This window comes from Saccostrea cucullata, unplaced genomic scaffold (assembly GCF_032062105.1).
Source record: "Saccostrea cucullata isolate Sc308-1 unplaced genomic scaffold, CSIRO_AGI_Scuc_v1 ctg1757, whole genome shotgun sequence".
NCBI classification, from domain to species: Eukaryota; Metazoa; Mollusca; class Bivalvia; order Ostreida; family Ostreidae; genus Saccostrea; species Saccostrea cuccullata.
In genome coordinates, this window is record NW_026938004.1 from 42,501 (window position 1) to 66,014 (window position 23,514).

The 23,514-nt window shown below is 31.7% G+C and overlaps 4 protein-coding genes across 4 annotated transcripts in view; all 4 read left to right on the top strand.

The window, feature by feature from the left end:
- LOC134249249 (ras association domain-containing protein 2-like) overlaps positions 1–4,214 on the top strand; it is a 22,554-nt gene extending 18,340 nt beyond the window's left edge. Inside the window, exons 8-11 of the mRNA XM_062731618.1 lie at positions 374–425; positions 890–1,098; positions 1,297–1,394; positions 2,318–4,214. Coding sequence (XP_062587602.1) covers positions 374–425; positions 890–1,098; positions 1,297–1,394; positions 2,318–2,378 — 420 coding nt within the window. The 3' untranslated portion in view covers positions 2,379–4,214. The remainder of the gene's footprint in view (positions 1–373; positions 426–889; positions 1,099–1,296; positions 1,395–2,317) is intronic.
- A 3,539-nt stretch (positions 4,215–7,753) lies between these two features.
- LOC134249251 (uncharacterized) lies at positions 7,754–9,586 on the top strand. Its single transcript, XM_062731619.1, has 4 exons — positions 7,754–8,075; positions 8,433–8,609; positions 8,800–8,934; positions 9,321–9,586. The coding sequence occupies exons 1-4, from the start codon at positions 7,934–7,936 to the stop codon at positions 9,482–9,484; spliced, it is 618 nt and encodes a 205-aa protein (XP_062587603.1). The 5' UTR covers positions 7,754–7,933; the 3' UTR covers positions 9,485–9,586.
- Positions 9,587–14,436: 4,850 nt separating this feature from the next.
- LOC134249255 (uncharacterized) lies at positions 14,437–16,173 on the top strand. The gene is made up of 4 exons (XM_062731625.1): positions 14,437–14,567; positions 14,908–15,084; positions 15,275–15,409; positions 15,720–16,173. The coding sequence occupies exons 1-4, from the start codon at positions 14,546–14,548 to the stop codon at positions 15,881–15,883; spliced, it is 498 nt and encodes a 165-aa protein (XP_062587609.1). The 5' UTR covers positions 14,437–14,545; the 3' UTR covers positions 15,884–16,173.
- A 2,826-nt stretch (positions 16,174–18,999) lies between these two features.
- On the top strand, positions 19,000–21,204 carry LOC134249252 (uncharacterized). Its single transcript, XM_062731620.1, has 4 exons — positions 19,000–19,318; positions 19,541–19,717; positions 20,177–20,311; positions 20,517–21,204. The coding sequence occupies exons 1-4, from the start codon at positions 19,225–19,227 to the stop codon at positions 20,684–20,686; spliced, it is 576 nt and encodes a 191-aa protein (XP_062587604.1). The 5' UTR covers positions 19,000–19,224; the 3' UTR covers positions 20,687–21,204.
- Positions 21,205–23,514: the final 2,310 nt, after the last annotated feature.

Consider the following 23,514-nt stretch of genomic DNA (forward strand, 5'->3'; position numbering starts at 1 on the left):
ATGAATGCCTGGGGGGGTTAAATTCAAGCCCAATGTGCTCAGGTGAGCGCTGTGGCCCCTGGGCCTCTTGTTAAAATTTGTTAGAGCCAATAAAATTGTTCATAGACAAGCAAAATCTAACTGGTTCATGGGGACAAAATTTCATGGATTACTTGTATACATGTATACAAAAGATTCAATGAAGGTATCTGGTCTAATTTAGATATTGTTAAAGGACATGTAAATTCGTGGGTAAGGGTGACACATGAAATCAAGGAACATTGGTCTGCTATGAGCAATAATAATTCTGCAGTAGATTATGATGGGTACTCTTGATTTTTATTAGGCAGGTATTTGAGAGGGGTAGGTAATAATTTAATCTGGTTATTTTCAGATAGAGAACCAGCCTGAAGAATACTCGCTTTACCTCGTATCAGAGACTGAAGGTGTGTAAAACAGACTTAGATCTTATTGTCTATCTCAATAGTACAAACATAAATTAGGAACCTGCATGGCTTTAAAAAAAGGAAATCAATGCATGGTTGTTCATCGAGGAGAAGTTTTTCATATGAAAACAACAACAACAAATACAGAAATCCTGTGTCACTGATGACAGTTGATAAGACATTGTAAAAACACACACACAAACAGGATGTGTTTGTTGGGAATTCAAATAGCTTTAACAACTTTATAAAAAGTTTCTCTGAAGGCAGGATGACCTTTGAATCATGAAAGCTGTATTTGATTTGTTACTGTATTTCATAGAAGACATCAAAGCATAAACAGCTGTCTATTTAAAAAAACGTTAAGAATTCATAGAAGCAAAGAAACATCTAATGACCAATTTGAAACACTAAATTACTTTTAAAAAATATGAATGGTGTAAAATAAATTAATTTTCTCTCTGCAGGTGAGACACTGTTAAAGGAAACAGATCACCCTCTGTTGGAGAGGATAGCTCGGGGTCCAGACGAGACCTCGGGGGTCAAGATTTACCTGAAGGACCGTATCCTGACTGTCAGGAAAAATTCGCTAGTGACTCAGCCTGTGGTTGAAGAAGAAGAGGAGGAAGTGATTGAACAAGAACCAGTCAAGGTGGAACAGAGCTTACCACACGAGGTAGGGCATGTTTGTATATAAAGGGAGGATACTCCAGCTGTATAAATGAAAGTTTCAGGATTTTAAAAATATTGTAAGATATATATTTCATTCTGAAATTTTTCCAGGGTGATTTAATTTAGATATTTATATTACCGGTGTGTTACATTTTTTGGTCATTTTTGAGTCTCTTTCTGAAATATATTGGACTTCTCACAGGTTGAACAGTTGATTGCGATACCAGAGCCTGTGTTACGGGGGATACTGCAGAAATTCAAAGACGACGAGGATAGAGAAATCAGAACGATACGAGCCAGGTAGGAATTATTATCATGTGCCAACTATTGTCATTATACATTACTTGTTCCTGGTAGTGAGTTTTTTTGGCTGTCATTATGGAATAACCAACATTATTATACCTCATTATAAATATTCTAAATAACGCATTATCTGATTGGTTCTAAGTTATCATGTGATCGGGCCGTAAAACTTCATATTTCCCGGCCGTCGGCACGCTTTTCATCATATTCCACCTCTTCGGAACACCTAGTGTATTTTCCCACACTATAGTTCTCGTTCGTTGAACCAAAACTCCCGAAAGAAGTAGACGTCACAATAGCCTGGTTTACGTCACAAAACTGATGATAATGTGTTGAACAAAGGGTTTTATAGTAACTTTACGTAAAAAGGTAAATGAATTTGAGAGAGGTGCCGAATTTGAAAGTTTATGTTTATTTCAAAGGTTTTGCTTGTTTCGGTATAATAAACAATTCATTGCATGAATGTTCGGGAAACATACTCAGCCAAGAAATATTATATATGATTTTCTTGGCTGAATAAGTCTTTATATTTCCCCCACTATCATGCAATAAATGTATATTACAATTTTTTTGCAAATACATTTAGGTAATGAAATACTCCAATATAGAAATACAAAAACAGTAAAACCCAAAAATTTTTTGAATTGTACTTGTAATGCCTTGATAGTTGGTATGAGGACTTACCAAAATTAACTCGAGTGTTGAAAATAATCTTAGAAACCCATCCATTTCATGGGTGTAGGCTCATTTTTTTCTTCAACTATGTATCTAAAATGGACATAATTATCTAAAACTGCTTATTTACATGTAACAAAATACTATATTATCTCAAAGAAGCAGAATACTTTAAGGCAAATGCAATAGATATAAACAAACCATTGTCAATGCTGATAGGGAAAAAACCCTCTTTTTATTTTCAGATATGACCTCTCAAAAAGACGATTAAAGGAAATGTTAAAAGACAAAGTGAAAACGATGTGAAACTGGTGATTTGGACACAGTTGTGTCCGTTGTGTACGAACTTCAGTATTTGAAGTGTAACACACACAGAGAGAGACAGATTCTCATGTTGCCAGTTGCCAGCAGTGTGCCAGTCAGAGAGACAATGGCAGGAACCCATTTTTGCCAATTTCTATCAATAATGATTGATCAAGCAGCTAAATCATCCATACATCTATGTAGGGCAGTGAAAATGCTCAGGGCCAAAATGGGTCAGAATCACTCATTCTGTAATTCATGTTTCGTGCTTTCTTGACCAGTTTTTCATCCTCCATATAATTATACATTGACACATGGAATACATATTTGTGTTCAGATGTATTTACTGCAGTTTGCATTTCAAATTTCTTAAGTTCAGTGAAGTTGTTGAAGTATGAGTTATTGAGAGAGAGAGAGAGAGAGAGAGAGAGAGAATACATAATTTTTTTTTTCAAAAAAGTGCTGATGCATCAATGCTATAATATATTTCTTAAACTGTTAGATCCACCTCATATGAATAGATTGGCCTTGTGCAAGTGTTGAACTTTGAACAATTCAATTATGAGGTGAATTGAGATTTATTTTTTCCTTTATATGTTGATAGATAACCAAACAGACCAGTAATTATTTTACCTTTATTTGGACACACAATTATCTTGCATATAGGATGAATAATTCAAAAGTCTTATCCTTTTCATTTGTGTATTATTTGACGCTCGGTGATCTTCAACAATGCTATACAAAAATATATCGATTATATGGATATTGTTATAGCAGGAAATATATCGTGTATAAAGGGAATATAACTTATTAAAAAAATTATTTTGCATGTGGTGATGTCTGAGAAGCTAATTCTTTGTGGCCTAACAGTAGCATTGAGGTGTTTCATGAATGAATTAATACAAGATACATGTAGTTTAGTAATCTGGATGTATAGATTTTATTATAAAACAAGGAAAGTTTACTTTTAATCTGAAAACTTAATTGTAATAATCAAGAAAGCAATAATCCCTTATTATGCAAAAATAAAAAGTATCAGTATATAAACAAAGTCAGAGATATATATGTACTTGGAATTAATTGGTTAGAAGAAATTTTCATCACATACATGATTGTTACTACATTTACTGCTGATATTTTGTACCAGTTAAGAATCAAATGCTGAACAAAGGCAATAAGAATGGATGAGTGTGAATGTTCAAGGAATGTGTGATAAAAATACTGAGATTCATCATTGATGTCTTTCTGATTTTGTAAAATCTAAAAAATTGTTTATGCAGTTTCTTCTCTCTGTTTTATTTTTGTTATCTCCTTACATTCCGCATCATTTTGTGCTGAGCTCACAGTAAAATTTTACTAGTAAATGAACTGGGTCAAAACGATTCAATCATGCCATTTCTCTAGAAAAATGTATGGAGATTTAAAAATTTTTTTCTTGACATTGTTACTAGTAGTAAGCATGTTTCTTTTTATTATGAAACTCTATAGCTACCATATTACATACCATCTATGATCAAAATTGAAAATATTTAGTAATACATGATATATCAACCTGGTTGACAACCCTATATTCACTGTAGATGTTTTTTTTTCAAAAATGCTTCAACCTCAAAACTTTATCTATAATACTTGTACTTTGTTTAGCAGTAAAACCTTTCTGCCCTTTACCATTGTCTTTTCCCAGATTGCGTCCCTTTGATTTGTTATAATTATCTACCCTTGTTGCTAACAGTGAGAGCCTTTATGTATTGTTTGCAATATGGTGATATCAAAACAATTATATGGAATAAAAGGCTTTCATCATTGTGTTATGAGAATAATAATGAAGAACAAGAAGTTGTTTGTGTCCTTGTTTTTATTTGTTACTGTTTAGGACTCAACTTGTATTCTTTGGAATGAAATATATGGATATAACGAAAAGTATTAAAGTTCAAATGTCCATACAACAATACAAAATAGGAGCAGAGCAAAACGTCAGAAGTGGGATCAGATGCCATGGAGGAATGAGCATCCCATGCCGACCGTTCACACCCACCGTGTGCTCCTTGATCAGGAAATAATGGAAAAATCTGTCGTTAATTCAGTGTATAAATAATGGACTAACAATTAGAATGAAAAACATCAGTCGGCATTTGACATGATAATACATTGTATTTGCTGACAAGGTCATTGTATCCACCATAGAACTTACGAAATGATGACGTTAAACGAGTATGCTGATGTTCTTGTTTCGTTTCATCTATTAAACATCAGGTCCCTATTAGGCGACTTACAATGTAACAGCTGGTCTATCACAATGAATAAGATGGCCTTCCGTTAGGCTCAGAAAGGCTAAACTACCTCAGAAACAAATCAACAAATAGAAGTTGTAGCAAACAACGTATTGACACGAAAGATTTAGATGACCCCCCCCCCTCCCAATGCAAATTACAAACTCAAAACTAAACGGTGTTGAAATTTCTAGCGTTTGAAAAAAAATTAACCTGTATAACCACACTTAGAATGGATATCATATAAACACAGACTAGTAGAAAGTAAAGGGTAAAAATATGGATGTGTGAGCAGTCAGTAAAGTCAATAAAGTCAGTTTACAATAAAACAAAGAAATTATGAAAAAAACTTGTCGATTGTAATACTAGAGGTGGGATCAGGTGCCTTGGAGGAGCCAACATCCTCTGTAGACTGGTCACGCCTCAAATTAGTCCTATGTATTGATAAGGTTACTGAGTACTTCGCAGTAAATTTATTATGAAAGTGATGACTGAACAAATGGTTTAAAATATGTTAGGGAAAAAACCACCCAACGATAAAGTGTGTTTACAAATGTTTTGTCTTTTTTGTAAGATTCATTAATATTATAACTTTGTTTTAGAAGAAGTTGGTTTTAATGCAACGTCAGTAAACCAAACTTTTAACCCGCGGATCACTTTCTTGAGACAAAATTCTTTAAAATGATAAAATCACATTTCAGTGTTTATTTTTTGAACATTCTATTTTGAGTCAACCAAGGTGAATTTGAAATAAACTACTGAGTATCTAAATTGGATTCCTTAACTTAAAAAAAATCCTTACAAATAAAAATACATTCCAGGGTCCAGATACCAGAAATGCTCCAGGAAACCCTTGTCTTTATTTACAAAAATGTTAACTGCAATAACAGAGAAATTTCAGAGGCACCGTGCTGCAGCACATTTCTTGAAGTGAAGGCTCGGTCGCTATCACTTTCCGTGTCTTCGGTCAATATCAATTGGCGTGAGTCCTTATAACCACATATAGACCTACACTGAAGTCCATAATTGTATAATATCGAATACGTATTGTTAATAAAAAATTGTTACTTCCATTCATATGTCAATTCAGTGCATGTATATCCCAGTGAACTTGGAATAAAAGACATCACAAAGTCAGTTGAAAGACATCAATACCATACATATACGAAATTGATGTCAGAATTACAATGCATACAAAATGTCAATTTAGATATAATTCTTCCTAATTGTTTAAATGCAGTTAAACGTCGAAATATAACAAATGTATCACTGTGAAATATATTTTCTTCACGTTCACTGGGATTTATTGAGAAACTGTTTTAAATTGATCAAACGAGGTCGTTTGTATATCTAAATGTCGAATTAAAGACCATAGCAGGAGTCTTCTTGTAAAGAAGTTTCTGAAAAAAAATTCTGCTTTAAGAGAATATAAAAATAGGTCGACTCATATATATATAGTAGCACTATCAATTCCCCAATTAAATTCCAACCTTTTGCTGAAAGACTTGTTCATCAAAACCTACATATATAGACTGCATAAACGCTTTCATTGAGGAACTCCAAAATACTTTTAATATTAAATGAACTTTATGAAGAATCAAAACTACTTTTAACATTTAAATTAATTTTATAGCTAAACAATCACAAAAGAAGCATGCAGTTGTATATGAGATCTGTTCAATTTTTTGCGAGGAATGATTGTATGAAGTGTAGAAGATTTGTTTAAATGTCACGTGTTTTACTGCTATTGATGTTTAAATTTTCCGAATGTTCTTTGGACTTTTGTTTTAAAATCCACTTCTTTAATATGTTGCATATTTGAAATACGTTTAAACTTTCACTTTAACAGCAGTCAATTGTTTGATGAGGAGTAAACAGTTTTGAAAGTAAAGAAGGCTGACTTAAACGTAAAATTATTGAAAAGTATCTACAGACTGGTTAAGATAAAAAGCAATTAGCTATGGCACGCCAAATTCACAAAAATGATCTAATCATAGTTTCACAGTCGATAAATTAGGTTTATGGTTGTAAACTATATTTTACGGACTGTAAACCATAGTTAACAACGTTAATTTATGTTTTACATCCGTAAACCATAGTTAACCCGATAATCTATGTTTCAGAACCGTAAACTATTCTTAACACTGAAAACAATGGGATCATTTGCTATTGCAAAACATAGATTATCTGATAAATACGTTTCACGATTTGTAAACTATTGGTTTACAACGCTTAACTATAGTTAACGATCTGATAAATATATTTTCACGATTTGTGAAACTATGATTAACAACTCTTAACTATAGTTCACGATTGTAAATTATAGTTTACATACGTGAATCTAAGTTTATCAACAACATCTATTACAGACGGATACACAAAGATTAGCATTCGTAAACTATATTTAACAACCGTTAAAAATACTAGTAGTTTTAGGGGGTCAACTAAGATACATGTATACTATACAAAAGTTTTGTTTTTCTTAATTAGTCTACTGGTTGATCCCCCTTTTTTCTATGTATAAAATTTACAATGTTTTTCTATGTATAAAATTTACAATGACATTATGGTGCTGGGGGTCAGATTGTGCAATATTGTGATAAAGATATGTAATATTTTATATTTTCACGGTTTGTCATTTACTTCAATAAATAAACTCAATAAGTTTACAGTCGATAAACCTAGTTTATCAATTGTGAAACTAGGTTTAGCTCATTTTTGTGAATTTGACGTGCCATCGCAAGAAATAAAAAGTTACTCAACATCTTAGCTGTGTGAAGGCTGTGGAGAGAAAACAGAATACGATATACTAAGAATAAATTCATTTCCATGAAGGGAGAAAGAAGCGAGCTTCGTTTACTCTATTAAATTATGGCCTTTAAGTTTGTTAAGTGTGAATATTTTCTGATTTTAACTTATTCACTTATCCAGGATTATTATACATGTAAGAACTTCATTTTCATTTTATGAATGAGCTTTAAAAATTCTTATTGTGGCTTCTAACCTATGATAAATGTTACATTTAACTCAGAACAGTCTTTTTCCCTTTTGGAACTTATCCTGAACGACCAATTTAACATATTTTATTTTCTTTCGGAACGGTTGACCTCATTCGGAATACCTCGGTCTGTGTTTCCATTCACAACCAGGGTGTTTTGTCATGATACCTTACACACTGAAAATAAATCGTTCACCAAACCAGCATTTAATTTTAATGTGTAGATTTAAACATGTCCCTGGTCAAGTAAAGAAAAGAACCATATTAGCACACAAACTAAATTAAAGCTGATGCCAAACTCTATACATTTCTTAAATAGAAGGGAAATATTAGGAACCATGGGCTTATTCTTATCTAAATTGACGACTCTTTTCGAGTCTTTTTCCTCTGGATCACCCTCCAAAATTCTTATGCTTGGCTTAGATGATGCAGGTAAGATCACAAAGATTTAGAATAAAAAAGAAATATGAATTTTAATATACTAAGTATATTCTTCTGTGATTAAGGGAAAAGAGTGAATTCATGGAAGAAATCAAAACAGCAAATTCGCAGAAATTAGATTTAACTCATTTTTTTCATTGTAGAAGAAATGAATATATTTTCTTTAATACATGTAATTGTTTTCCTGTGATTAAGGACAAATTAAGATTATTTCATTTATCAAACCAAATATTCAAATTCCGATAAATTAACTTATTTTTCGTTCTAAATGAATTAAGATTTAACTTTTTTTACTTAATTAAAATAGTTTCAAAAAGTTAATATAAAGATAAGACATTTTACTTGTAGGAAAAACAACGATTTTGTACAAGATAAAACTGAAAAAGAATGTGTGTACCATTCCCACGATAGGATTTAATGTTGAGACCGTGTCCCATGCGAAGGGTGTGTCCTTTACTGTGTGGGACGTCGCGGGGCAGGACAAAATTAGACCGCTGTGGAACAACTACTACCAAGGGACAGAGGGTAAGTATCTTCTTAACAGTTTTAAACTTTATATTTGACCAAAAATACATGTTCATTTTAGATAAGTGTTGGTTATGTGTGTCTATCTTATGATATACAAAAAATAATAATAAAAATTAAAAACATTTGTTTTAGCAATGGATCTTAATGTTTCATAATTTGTTCTGCTTCATTCTTTTTTTTTTATTAGGATTGGTTTACGTGGTGGATAGTAACGATAGAGAAAGAATCATAGAATCACGAGAGGAACTCTTCAGAATTCTTCAAACTGACGAAATGAGAGGAGTTCCAGTAATGGTTATCGCTAACAAGCAAGATCTTCCAAGTACGTCCTATCTTAAACTTTTTAAACAGTATCTCTATTATTTGTAATTGGTAAAAATAGATTATAAAATAACCTAAACATTAATATAAATTGCTTGAGTCTTTATTAATGCAGGGATAACAATAAGATCCTTGCAGAAAAAATCCTGCAATGTTCGTTAGCCCCTGCATAATGATAAGCAATAAGATCAATATAAATATATTTCTAAAACGATTCAAATTCAACATTCAATAATTCCAAGATATATTTGTGTTATTTTGTGTAATTTATTAATTCTGTATACTTATAATTACATGTATCAACTTAGAATTTTCTTCTTTACTTTATAGATAATTTACTTTATAGAAAATATTTCTAACATTAAATAAGTTCATCTTTCGTTGTAGATGCTCTAAGTACCTCGCAGGTGGCTGAAATGATGTGCTTACACAAATTGACGACCCGGAAGTGGTACATTCAATCCGCATGCGCAACAACCGGGGAAGGGATTTTCGATTCTATGCAAGAATTATCAGCAATGGTCAAAGAATATAAGAAAGGACTAAAATGAAGCACATTCAATTTAAATGTGCAATCGAAAGCAACCACTTAAGTGTTCCAAGCAAGCTAGCTGTGTGGATGTTTGCACACAGAAGATTGATGAATGTTTTAACACAGGGCACAGACTACGAACGTTTTGTTCAATGGGTCAGAAATTGCTCAAATGAAAGAATTATATGCCATATTCACTAGTATTTAATATTGGTAACTTTCTTCTATAAGACATTGATTGACATATTGTCTGCCTTTCCCCCCATTTTCATGTAACATGGATACAAGGAATAAATTGTCATCAAAATATTGATGGTATTATGTACACGTTTTGGTGGTAATGAATATAATATCTTATACAATTATCATTTATTAAACTACTGAGATTCAAATAGCAAAAATTGTTTGAGTTTATTTTTCTACGCAAACAAACATGTCTGACTGACGTCACAATCAGCTGTGTATTTATGAAGGGACGAAAAAACGAAATATTAGCAAATTCAGTTATACGTATTTAGGAATAAATATCATAATGGTAATAATTAATTTTTAATGGAATATAAAGATAACAAACGGTGGCCAAGCCAAAAGTCCATTAAAACAATACAGATCGAGAGTAGAGCAAAGAGAGACACGGTCTCTAAAATATCGGACGTGAGTTTAAATACTATGGAGGGCAAAAATAGGCTTTGCCTACTGCCTAATCCCATTCACTTTTATTCGTGAATAAATTTTGTATGAATTAAAAAAAAAATACAATGGAGTAAGAATACCCTTTAGATTAATCACATCATGTGCTCCGTTTCATGATCGGGCAAAATAAAAACGTACACAATTTGATTTGGAAATAATGCCCTAACAATTTGTATAAAAAAAACACCAGTCAACATTTAAGCTAATGATAGATTGTATTCGATGACCAGTTGATTGCCTTGACCATAGAATTTGCCAAATGAGACGGTTGATTTCATTTTGTCAATACTTTGCCTTGTTTAAGCAATTGCTCGTAGAGCAGGCATTAGGGTGTCGAATCAACTGCGAGACATAGATTTCATCTGCAGACGGTATTGACCATAAAGTAAGCAAAATATTGGCTTTTAAATAAGTTGATATCATTGTATCATAAACTTATTTGTCACTAGCCATGTTTTAGATATTGTTTGTACGTATGGGAATGCTGTGTATCAAATCAGCTGAGACTAAACTTTTTCCTATGCTGGTGATTAAGGTATATGTAGTAACAAAAAAAATGAATGTTCATTGAAACTCATTTCTCATAAAGTTTTGATGTTTGGTATCAACGACATTATGCATCAGTTGTAGACGTCTTTTTTCAGTAAAATGTCGTTTAGAACTTTACATGAAACATGGGTCAGTGTGATACAATTGGTATAATAATTCCTGCAGTGGCTATAATGTTTGCATAAATGTTGTATTACTCAGAAAAGTTAATAATCTGTGTATGTGTATTGTTCTAAGACGTACGTCGCTGTGCGTTTTCTCTGATGTTTCCATTGCATGCAGAAGGTTGTTCTATTCTCCAACAACGCAATCAGTCAGCTGCTTGGATTCTTGGAGCTTGTGGGTGACCTTTCAATTTCATGCCAAATTCCTCTACTGGCGATAGATTTAGATTTTATGGTGGTCCACAATCATTCCGCAATCATTGCAGGCAAGAATTTGCGACAGGTAGGACTAACATGTAGACGAGCAGCGTAAAAAATGCTTCAACCTCAGACTGTATCTTTAATATTTGTACTGTGTTTAGCAGTATAACCTTTAACCTTTACCATTGTCTTTTCCTAGATTGCGTCCCTTGCGTGTATAAATAATTGACTAACAATTAGTGTGAAAAACGTCAGTCAGTATTTGACTCAATGATAAATTGCATTTGCTGACAAGGTCATTGTATCGACCATAATATTTACGAAACGATGACTTTAAACGAGACTGCTGATATTCTTGTTTCATCAACTTGTTTGTCAATAATTTACCCCGTTTTAGAAATTGTTCATACATAGAACATGCTCTTGCGTATCGAATCACCCGAGATATATAAACTCCGTATGCAGGTGATGAAGTTACAACTGTATATTGCTGCATAAGTAAGGGAAGTTGACGATAGAAAAGTCATCACGTTTATCATAGAGTTTGGTTGTTAGATTACCATTAACGTCTTTTTCAAGTAAAACATCCAAATATGAAACAGATATGTCAGACTCTGTGGTATCTTTTATCTCAAGCTCACCGGGATATATCGTATCGACATGAGAATGGAAATTACCATTGTTAATTGACAATATGTCGTCAATATATCTAAATGTCGAGTTGAAGGCCACGGCAAGTGTTTTCTTCTTTTCATGCCAGATAAAATTTTGCACAAATTCTGCTTCATATGAATACAAAATTAGGTCTGCTAATAAAGGGACGCAATTGGAACCCATGGGATTTCCAGCAGATTGTTGGAAGACCTGATCTCCAAAAACGACATAGATATTTTCAATCAGAAACTCAATCATCTTTTTAATGTAAACTTCAGAGTACTTGTGTGTACAATCAGAATGTTTTTTACCAAAATAAATTTGCAGATGACCAATGACAAGGTAAGTAAATTTACAAGTTCCATTTTAATTAAAAAAGCAGCTGTCAATGATATCAAAAAGCCTGGACTTAACTTATTGTGGGGAATGCTTGTGTATAAAGTTAGAAAGGAAGTTTTTAAGCTCTTGATTTTGGTGAAATCTTGTGATTTCAAATTATATAAATGGTAGTTCAAATTCATTTTGGTTCTTTGAGATATTAAAAATATTCAAAGCTGGCATATGATTTTGAAGACTTTCCTCCTTGGAAAGGGAACTATGAGTATAATTTGAATTACCACCAAAATTAAATCCAAATTTTTCTAAAATACAATTTATATAACGATTATATATCGATCCTTACAAACGAAGACAATGTTGTTATCTGCTTTGTCAGCGGGAAGCAGTACGTATTGATCATGTTATCTATTTAATTCTTTTTTTCTCTTCTGGATTATTGAATACAGAAGGATAGATGGTTTTCATATTGCCCCTAAACTTTTAATACGTGATTTTAACAAGGATCTGATACATTTAATCCATTCTGACAAAGTGTCAACTTTTTTTTTTCATATTTGGACATCGTCTGGCGTAATCTTCAACAGAATCCATAATATTTATGAAAATCCGACGCCAGTTGAAGGATCGGGGCATATTTAAGACCTTTTAAAATTAGATCTGGTTCAAATTTGGATTTTTTACTGACTAATAAGTAATAACTAAACTGACATTATCATCTGCGTATGGTTATTATATCTCCAAACATTCGAAAAGCATGCTCCGAGTAAGTCTTTTTTTAGCCAAACAAGCAACTGACTGATTTGTTGATGATACTTGAACATCTCAAAGGTAAAAATACAATATACATATATATTTTCAAGGGTTACACACTTCCTTTGTATTTGAGCCTGACAACAATAATAAATTGTATTAGTTTATAAACATTTGGACGACAGGCATAATACATGTAGTTTTTGATATATTTTACCCTCAAATTGTCATATCTAGGGCATTTAATGTAGGATTCTTCTCATTTTGTTCGATTTAAAAACTAATGTAATTTTCATAGAATCAAGAAGACAATATCACTAAGTGGTGGTATCAATAAGATTAAGTTTAACCGTTTTATATTAAAGGCAAGGTCAGGTCAAGGTCATTACCTTTTCTCTGGACATTAAAGATGTTTTTCTTTTTGCATAAAAAGATATTACCATATAGGGTCTATAACATGATATAACCAAATTGACATGAATAATTTAACTAAACTGAACACAGGCTCATGTACTTAGCACTATTATTTCCCAATTTAATCCAAACCTATTGTTGGAAGACCTGGTCACCAAAACCTACATGTACCGGTATATACATAGACGACATCAATGAGAAATTTCAGTGTACTTTTAGTATAACTTCAAGGTTTTTTATGTCGAATGAAAATGACATTTAACGAGTTAATTTTATATCTAACCAATCACAAAAGAAACAGTTGTGTATGAGGTCTGTTCTTAAATTTTTTGCGAGGAATGGTTGTACATGAATAAAGCGTAGAAAATTTGTTTAAATGTCACGTGTTTTATACTGCTATTGATGTTTATATATCCAAATGTTCTTTGGACTTTTGTTTTAAAATCTATACTTCTTAAATATGTTGCATATTTTGAATATCTTTGATTTTTCTCCTTGTTTGGTGAGGAGTAAGTAGTTTGGAAATAAATTTAAGAAGGCTGTTTTAAACGTAAAAGTATTGACAAGTATCTACACACTGGGTTAGATGAAAGCAAAAAATAAGAAAGTTTCACAACATCTAAGCTGTGTGGAGCATGTGAAGAGAAAAAACAGAAAACGGTATACTAGTATAAATTCATTTCCATGAAGAGAGAAAGAAAGAGCCACGTCAAAACGTTTACTCTTTTCAATAATGGTTTATATTATAAGTGTAAATATTTTCTAATTTTAACTTTTTATCTGATCCAGGATAAATATACATGAAAGGTTTAATTTAACCAACTTCATTATTTAATGAGCTTTAACAAATCTTATTGTGGCTTATAATCTCGAAATTTTCTGTACACATTATAATTTCCACACATATAAAAATTTAAATTTTTGAAAAACGGTAATATTGAAATCAGAACATTTCCCCCTTTTCGAACGTTTACAGAACGACCAATATAACATTCGGAACGGGTATTGATCGACTCATTCGGAATACCTCGGTCTATGTTTTCATTCACAACCAGGATGTTTCGTCATACCTTACACGCTGGAAATAAATCGTTAACCAAACCAGCATTTAAATATAACGTGTAGATTTAAACCTGTCCGTGCTCTAGTACATGTATATAAAAAGAACCATATTAGCATACAAACTAAATTAAAGCTGAAGCTAAAATCTACATTTCTTAAATAGAACAGAAATATTAGGAACCACGGGTTTATTCTTATCTAAATTAACGACTCTTTTCGAGTCTTTTTCCTCTGGATCACCCTCCAAAATTCTTATGCTTGGTTTAGATGCTGCAGGTAAGATCACAAAGATTTAAAATAAAATAAATAAATAAAAAATGTATTTTCTTCTGTGGTTGAGGATAAAAGTTTTTTTCATGGATTAAATCAAAAGAATTTTAAAATTTTTCATTGTAAACGAAATTCAGTAGATTTATTTTGTTGGTTTGAAAAATTCTTCTGTGATTAAGGACAAAGGTAATACAATTTCATGTATCAAATCAAATATTCAAATTCGGATATGATATTATTAAATTAACTTATTTTAAATTGTACGTATATGAAATAAAATTCAATTTTTTTGTTTAATTAAAAAAGTAAAATTTTTATATATAAACTGAAGACATTTTACTTGTAGGAAAAACAACAATTTTGTACAAGATTAAACTAAATGAAAATGTGTGCACCATTCCCACCATAGGATTTAATGTGGAGACCGTGTCCCCAGTGAAGGGCGTGTCCTTCACTGTATGGGACGTCGGCGGTCAGGATAAAATTAGACCGCTGTGGAACTACTATTTTCAAGGAACAGAGGGTAAGATTTCTTTTTAAAAGTTTTAAACTTTATATTTCATCAAAAATTCATGTTCATTTTAGATAAGTGTTGGTTATGTGTGTCTATCTTATGATTTACAAAAAAAAAATAATAATAAAAATTAAAAACATTTGTTTTAGCAATGGATCTTAATGTTTCATAATTTGTTCTGCTTCATTCTTTTGTTTAGGATTGGTTTACGTGGTGGATAGTAACGACAGAGAAAGAGTCATAGAATCACGAGAAGAACTCTTCAGAATCCTTCAAACTGACGAAATGAGAGGAGTTCCCGTAATGGTTATCGCTAACAAACAAGATCTTCCAAGTACGTCCTATCTTAAACTTAAAAATAACACAAACAATCAAATACTTCTTTCATTATTAATGTAGGGAAAACAATTGCAAGCTTGCAGAAAAAAACTCCTGCAATGTTTATTAGCCCCAGCATCAATAAGCAATAAGATGTTATATTAAATGTATTTCTAAAAAGATTCAAATTCAATATTCAATAAGATGTATTTGTGTTCAAACGTATTTATTAATTCTGTATTACTTATTAATAATCTTTTTATTCTTTAATTTACTTTATATTAATAATAACATTTCTAACATTTTTCGTTCATCTTTCGTTGTAGATGCTCTAAGTACCTCACAGGTAGCTGAAATGATGTGCTTACACAAACTGACGTCACGGAAGTGGTACATTCAATCTGCATGCGCAACAACTGGGGAAGGGATTTTCGATTCAATGCAAGAATTATCAGCAATGGTCAAAGAATATAAGAAAGGACTAAAATGAAGCACATTCAGTTTAACTATGCAGTCGAAAGCAACCACTAAGTGTTCCAAGCAAGCGGTGTGGATATTTGCATACAGAAGATTAATGAATGCGAACCGAGTGTTTTGTTCAATGCTTTGGTCAGAAATCGCTCAAATGAAGGAATTATTTGCCATATTCAGCAATGGTAACTTTCTGCTATAAGACATTAATTGAAATGTTGTTTGCCTTTTCCCATTTTCCTGTAACATGCGTAAAGGGAATATATTGTATTCATCGAAATATTGATAATAGATGTATTATGCACACGTTTTATTCGTAATTAATCATTTAAAAATCTTATACAATTATCAATATTTAACTACTGAGATCATAAAAGCAAAAATGGTTTGAGTTTAATCTTGTACACAATCAAAAATGTCTGAATGAAGGTACAATCATCTGTGTATTTATCAAGGGACGAGAAAACAATTATGTCAACAAAATAGATTAACAATGATTGGCAGTTTTTGTCATGGCTTTATTGATTAATAGTCAAAATGAATTTTCAATACAATGATGTACTCAAGGTATCAATACAATGATGTACATAAGGTATCAATGCAATGATGTACCCAAAGTGTATATTGAATAACTGCTACTAAATGGGTGCAATGATATTCAATGATAGTTCAATGATATTCAATGATATGCAACAATATTCAACGATATTCAATGATATGCAATGATATTAAATGATACAACAATATTCAAAGATTTTCAATTCAATGATATTCAATGATACAACAATATTCAATGATATTCAATGATACAACAATATTCAATGATATTAATGATACAACAATATTCAATGATATACAATTATATTCAATGATGTGCAACAATATTCAATGAAATTCAATGATATACAATGATATTCTACGATATACAATGATACCTGCATTGCAATAAGCAGGTAACGATGTATTACCAGGACCATGAACTACATCGACTTTTTCAACAGTGAATGATGTAGAAGGTTCATAGAATGACATAAGCCCAATTATTGGCCACGGACCCTGGAAGATAACAGGATCAGTAGCGAGCTTCTAATTCGGTTCACAGTCCGTAAGAAGTCCAAGTGCACTGTAGTTGAATCGAATTTAACGGATTCTTCTGCTGGTAGCCAAGTGGAACGGATGTAACGGATTCATCTGCTGGTAGCCAGGGAATCAAATGTAATGGATTCTTCTTTTGGTAGCCAAGTGGAAATGTAATGGAATCTTCTGCTGGTAGTCAAGGGAAAAGGATGTAACGCATTCTTCTGTTGGTAGCCAAGGGAATGGATGACGACTGAAAAAAGAAATCAAAGACAGCAGCAACAAGTTTGTCAAAACAAAATAACAACTTATTAAAATCTGGTGAATGGGCAGGGTGAGTGGGATGCTGAGCTTCAATGGATAACAGATGGAAAAGGAAGAGCAAAATGCACATGCGTAATGGATGTGGCTAAGCAGTTATATACATTTGCATGAGAGTTATCTTTCCTGGACCATATCTCTATTTGTCTCCATAACGTGACTTAACTCATATTGAGTTAAGTCTGATTATGTAAACAAAATAGATTAACAATGATTGGCAGTTTTTGTCATGGCTTTATTGATTAATAGTCAAAACGAATTACCAATACAATGATGTACTCAAGGTATCAACACAATGATGTGCATAAGGTATCAATGCAATGATGTACCCAAAGTGTATATTGAATAACTGCTACTAAATGGGTACAATGATATTCAATGATAGTTCAATGGTATTCAATGATATTCAATGATATGCAACAATATTCAACGATATTCAATGATTTGCAATGATATTTAATGATACAATAATATTCAATGATATTCAATTCAATGATATTCAATGATACAACAATATTCAATGATATTCAATGATATACAACTATATTCAATATATCTTTATTTGTCTTCATAACGTGACTTAACTCATATTGAGTTAAGTCTGATTATTAGCAATTTTAGTTATTCGTATTCAAGAGTAAATCTGGTAATAATTTGTTTTGAATGAAATATGAAGATAACGAAGGGCAACCAAGCCAAAAGTCTATTATATAGAACAATACAAAACAATACAGACCGAGCGTAAAGCAATCAGAAACCTCTAAAATATCATAGATGAAATAAAATACAATGGAAGAGTAAGCATACCATATAGATTAGTCGCATCGTGTTCTCCGTTTCATGATAGGGCATACAAAAAGTAGACAATTTGGTGTGAAAATAATGGCTTAATTAACAATTTGTATGAAAAACATCAGTCAACATTTAAGTTATGTAAGCTAAATTGTATTTGCTGACCAGTTGATTTTATCGACCATAGACTTTGCAAAATGAGACTGAACATTGATTTCATTTTGTCAATACTTTGCCTTGTTTAAGCAATTGCTCGTAGAGCATGCACTTGAGTATGAAATCAACTGCGAGACAAAGACTCCATAAACGGTATAAATTTGCAAAATGTTGACTTTGAAGAGTTTATATCATTGTATCATGAACTTATTTGTCACTAGCTTGCCATGTTTTAGAATTTGTTCTTAAGTATGGGTATGCTCTTGAGTAACGAATCAGCTGAAACAAAAACAAAAAAATTCCTACTCAGGTGATTAAGGTTTAAGTAGTTTCAAAAAAAGGTGACGATTGAACGTTCATTGAATCACATTTATCATAATGTTTTGATGTTAGGTATTTTAAAATCTATTCTAAAGCATACGTAACCGGGGCATCTATGCATCCCCACACCATGAAGAATCTCACATCGAGACAGTCTCTCTTGACTATACATGCTCCCGCAAAGCATATTCCACAACGTCTGAAACCATGGTTTCAGCAATCTTTCCGGTGAAGAGTGATTCTAGAAAGTAAACAGCACCATTCTTCGTTGTTTCATACTGGGATAAATGGTTTATGACGCTTCAACCAATCAAATTGCATCGATCCTCCATCTTTCATCATTTAGTCGAAGTTTCCTGGCCTTTTCATCCCACTTTCGAAAATTTCCTCTCATACTAAAATGTGTTCTAGCATTTCTGTGTGGTTATACTTTTGCGAATTCATAACATAAAAAATACAATGAAGTTTGATTACGTCAATCAGTATGTTGTTTTTTTCCTTCCCGGTATATTCAAATACCTGTTTTTAAACGGTACATTCGGAAGTATCTCGGTTTTAATGTTCACAAGGTGTTTTTTCATACCTGCCACGGTGGAAATGTATGGTGTAAAACAATACTGATCGGATATATACACGTGCAGGGATGTAGAAAGTCTCATATTTTTCTTTTATCACAAAAGATTAAAAAAAAATATGGGTTCATTTATATCCAAATTAACGAAAGTATTCGAGTCTTTTTCTCCAGGATCACGGGCTAGAATAATTATGCTTGGTTTAGATAATTCAGGTATGATAAATTGTTTTTTAAAGATATTGTACTTTGAAATGTTACATAACGATATTTACCAAATGTACGAAATAAATGTGTTTTTTTTTCAATCTTTATCTATTTATTTTTACAGTCTTTTTTGATTTTAGCTTCCATTATTTAAATTTACTAGTTATATGACATTTGTAAATATTGTGAATTATTTCCTGCTGATATCGGATATTATTATTTCCTTTGCAGGTAAAACGACGATTTTATACAAACTCAAACTGAATGAACATATAAGGGATATACCTACTGTAGGATTCAATGTAGAGACGCTGTCCCCTGTTAAGGGCGTGACCTTTACTGTGTTTGATGTGGGGGGTCAGGAGAGGCTACGATCACTTTGGAGACACTACTACCAGGGGTCAGAAGGTAGGCTAGGGGACACCTTTTTCAGTATTTTTCTATGATTCTATTATTATATTCTATGATTGAAAAAATAAGTCTTACATACACATGGGTATTTTTACAATAATTGATTGGTCGTCAGTATTTCAGCTATATTTCAGTGGGTCAATTTAGTTTATATGATCAGTTTATGAAGGGTTTTAATTTCCATGGCTGCCCCCTGTGAGCCTGCTCTTTTTCAGAAACCAGAGAAATGATCATTTTTATTTTGCCAGGATGTTGTAATCCTTCACATGAGGACTATTAGTATTTAACGTTTCATTCGACAGACTTCAACTGAAAAAAAAAAAAAAAATTTCTACAAAGAAAAAAAATCTAATGGTCAGTTTATAAGTCCGAAAAGTAAAAATAACTTTATTGGAATTCTGACCGAGAAGTGATTTTTCATACACAAAATATGGTTCGTCGTGATTTTTTTTTAAGGTTTAGTGTATGTGGTGGATAGTAACGACAGAGAAAGAATAGAAGAATCACGCAAAGAATTGTTTGGAATTCTACAAGATGACGACATGAATGGAGTCCCAGTGGTGATCATTGCTAACAAACAAGATCTTCCAAGTACTTTATTATTTACACATAATAAAACATTTCATAAGGAAGTTTGTTATTTTGATTAAATTTGTATATAATAATAAAATTCTATATATTTTCAAAATATGATATACTAGTACATTTGCATTTTACCTTCGAAAACTAGCAGTTTTATTTTGATCTATTAAAAGTTATTTATACAACATTTTTCAAATAATAATGTTATTTATAGACGCAATAAGAACTCCAGAGATGACAGAAATGATGTGTTTGCACAAACTGACGTCAAGAAAATGGTTCATCCAATCAGCTGTTGCAACAACGGGAGAAGGAATCTACGAGTCAATGAAAGAATTATCAGCTATGGTCAAGGACTTCAAAAAGAACGCAAATAAATCCTGATCATTACATGCATGCATACCTTCATAAAATCACTACAGCATCATCTGTTCAAACCTAACCAAGCTTAAAAATGCCATCTGGAATTCAATAAACTATACACATTACCAACAGTGTTTATTATGGCTTAATTTTCTTATTATTTACTATTTACTACATTTATGTAGAATATTAATTTTTTATTTAGATTTCAATGTAGATTTCATATATTTCGCTGAGAAAATATGTAATGCACACACAACAACAGTCATGTTCAAAGCCTACTGTATAAGTCATACCATTTAGGTGTAAGATAACATAGGGCTGAAATGTGTTAGAGGTAGGACGTAAAGACTGAGTACCCTGAGCGGCTGGGTAGGATCTTTGAATCAGAAATTGCCGAGAAAATCTTGTTTGTACTTCTGAATTGTTCTGCGATGATAAATATCTTGACATACCTGGTATCACTTTTTGAAACATAATGATTTAAGTCTACTTTGTTTTTTCCCTTTAATATGTATTGAATTAGCAGTCTTGTAAACTGTGCCTTTTATATCTTGATTCAATTATTTGTACTTAAGGTTGTAATAAATATCTCAAATCAGTTTTGTTCGCTGATATATGTATGCCCTCTATTTAAAAAAACTTCCTTATACTTTATAACGAATAATAATAATCATATCTGATTCACTCATTTTACACAATGAAGGATGTTTGACTGAATGTGCAGTCAGCCGCGAATTTAATTGAGGTACTAAATTATTTTAAGAAAAATATTTAAGATAACTAGTAATGTAACCATAGCAGAGTTTCACTATAAATTTTTATCTTTAAGAAATTCTGTTGTAATTTGTAATACATTTCTTCAAAATTATATATTCTATGTTGAAAACCTTTTTTACATAGGTGAGTTCTATCTACCCTTTAAATCCTGAATTGCAAAACTTCATAGAAATCAATACAAAGATACATTTTAGGTCCAGATTTTTTTTTTACCGATTATAAGCACATTTTTAAAACTTAAAATTATTTACAGTCAAGGAGAAACTTCAGACGCACTGTGCTTAAGCATATTTTAGGAGTGGTTTAAAATAAATGTAGATTCTAAAAATCTCCAAAACCAAAAAAAAAAACAAATTGAAAATGACAAAATGTTACAAAATATAAAAAAATAAGTAAAAAACTTAAAAACACACGAAAATTCTTCACATTATACAAGCATTCCGCCGGATTAAATGAAATAAAGGAATTTTTGATACTATAGAGAACTACTTCTTCAATAAAAAACAGAAATTTTATGTATCTTACGATTGGTCATCAAGAAAATGACTTTGCTTAAAATCACTCTGAATTTACTAAAAGCTCTTCTTAAGTTGGTACCCATATGAACTCGAAATAAAAGTTACCACAGAGTCTGACACATGTGTTTTATATTGTATGATTTACTGGGAAAAGTACGGAAGCCCATTTAGGACCTATAAAAATATTTTTTTAATTTGATATAACGAATTGTCGAATTTGTTATAACGAAATTAATTCATTACAACAATTTCTTTGAATTTTTTATAACGATTTTAATATGTTAAAACAAATCTGTTGAATTTATTATAACGAATTCTGTAATTTGTTATAACGAATTAAATTCGTTTAAACAAATTTCAAAGTTTGTTATAACAAATTTAATTCGTTTAAACAAATTCCAAAGTTAGTTACCACGAATTAAATTCGTTTAATCAAATTCAATTATAAGGGTCTATAAGTAAATATATATGAATTCGATATAACGATTTGTCGAATTCGTTTTAACGAATTTAATTCGTTATAACAAATTATGGAATTCGTTTAAACGAATTCAATTCGTTATAACAAGTTTTAGAATCTGTTAAAACGACTTTAATTCGTATTAACAAATTTTTGAATTCGTTATAACGAAATCAACAAATTCGTTATAACAGATTTAATTCATTATAACGAATTCAAAGAAATTGTTACATCGAATAAAAATTCGTTATAACAAATTCGACAATTCGTTATATCGGAATCAAAACTATTTTTCGATAGTTCCTACATGGGCTTCCGTAGAAAAGAAATAAATGGTAACCAAACAACGGCTATTTTACCGTAAACTTCCCCTATTTATGTAGTAATATACCTTTATCAATTGCATATGCAGGGTGTGTCTGCGAGTTAAGCATGCTTTACGTACGATCAATTTCTAGATCTAGATAAGCTTTGACAAGTTGAGGAAACAAGGGCTTCAACACTCTCGTTTAAAGGCAACATTTCTCAAGGTCTATGGTCGATACCATTATCTTTTCAGCAAAAACAATCTATCACTAAGTCGAATGTTGACTTAAAATTTTTCATAAATAATTTAGGCCATTATTTTCACACTGAAACGTTTAGGTCCGGGCTATAGATCTTTCCGTTTGCCTGTTCATCACAAGAAGCACACGGTGAAAGTGAATGGTCTACAGAGAAGCCTACTCCTCCACGACACTTGATCCCACCTCTGATGAATTCAGAGGTCGGCGTTTGTTATATTCCAAGTTTACTAGTATAAAGTTTCAATTGACTCTTTAGCATTATTACTGTTCGTTATCTCTATAATAGGTTTCTAAAGAGTGTTAGAGTTCCTCACTGATGACATTCATGTATCGTCGTATATACATGTAGGACTTTTCAGTTTGGAAAACTGTTCGTTAGCTTCATATTTCATTGCATATAAGCAGAATTGTTCGCGAGAGTTAAATTTTGAATTTATTAGCGAGTGTGTTGAGATCGCTACGCTAAAAGTGAATATCGCTTAAAATTAATTGCGTTTTAGATGGAAAAAGTCTTAAGTGAGCATT

Excerpts from the sequence above, each read along its gene's own strand:
- LOC134249252 (XM_062731620.1), top strand. The coding sequence starts at position 19,225 with ATGGGTTCATTTATATCCAAATTAACGAAAGTATTCGAGTCTTTTTCT. Across the intron at positions 19,718-20,176 it reads CTACTACCAGGGGTCAGAAG|GTTTAGTGTATGTGGTGGAT; the intron begins GTAGGCTAGGGG and ends TTTTTTTTTAAG. Across the intron at positions 20,312-20,516 it reads TAACAAACAAGATCTTCCAA|ACGCAATAAGAACTCCAGAG; the intron begins GTACTTTATTAT and ends TGTTATTTATAG.
- LOC134249255 (XM_062731625.1), top strand. The coding sequence starts at position 14,546 with ATGCTTGGTTTAGATGCTGCAG. Across the intron at positions 15,085-15,274 it reads CTATTTTCAAGGAACAGAGG|GATTGGTTTACGTGGTGGAT; the intron begins GTAAGATTTCTT and ends TCTTTTGTTTAG. Across the intron at positions 15,410-15,719 it reads TAACAAACAAGATCTTCCAA|ATGCTCTAAGTACCTCACAG; the intron begins GTACGTCCTATC and ends CTTTCGTTGTAG.
- LOC134249251 (XM_062731619.1), top strand. The coding sequence starts at position 7,934 with ATGCCAAACTCTATACATTTCTTAAATAGAAGGGAAATATTAGGAACC. Across the intron at positions 8,076-8,432 it reads GCTTGGCTTAGATGATGCAG|GAAAAACAACGATTTTGTAC; the intron begins GTAAGATCACAA and ends TTTTACTTGTAG. Across the intron at positions 8,610-8,799 it reads CTACTACCAAGGGACAGAGG|GATTGGTTTACGTGGTGGAT; the intron begins GTAAGTATCTTC and ends TTTTTTTATTAG.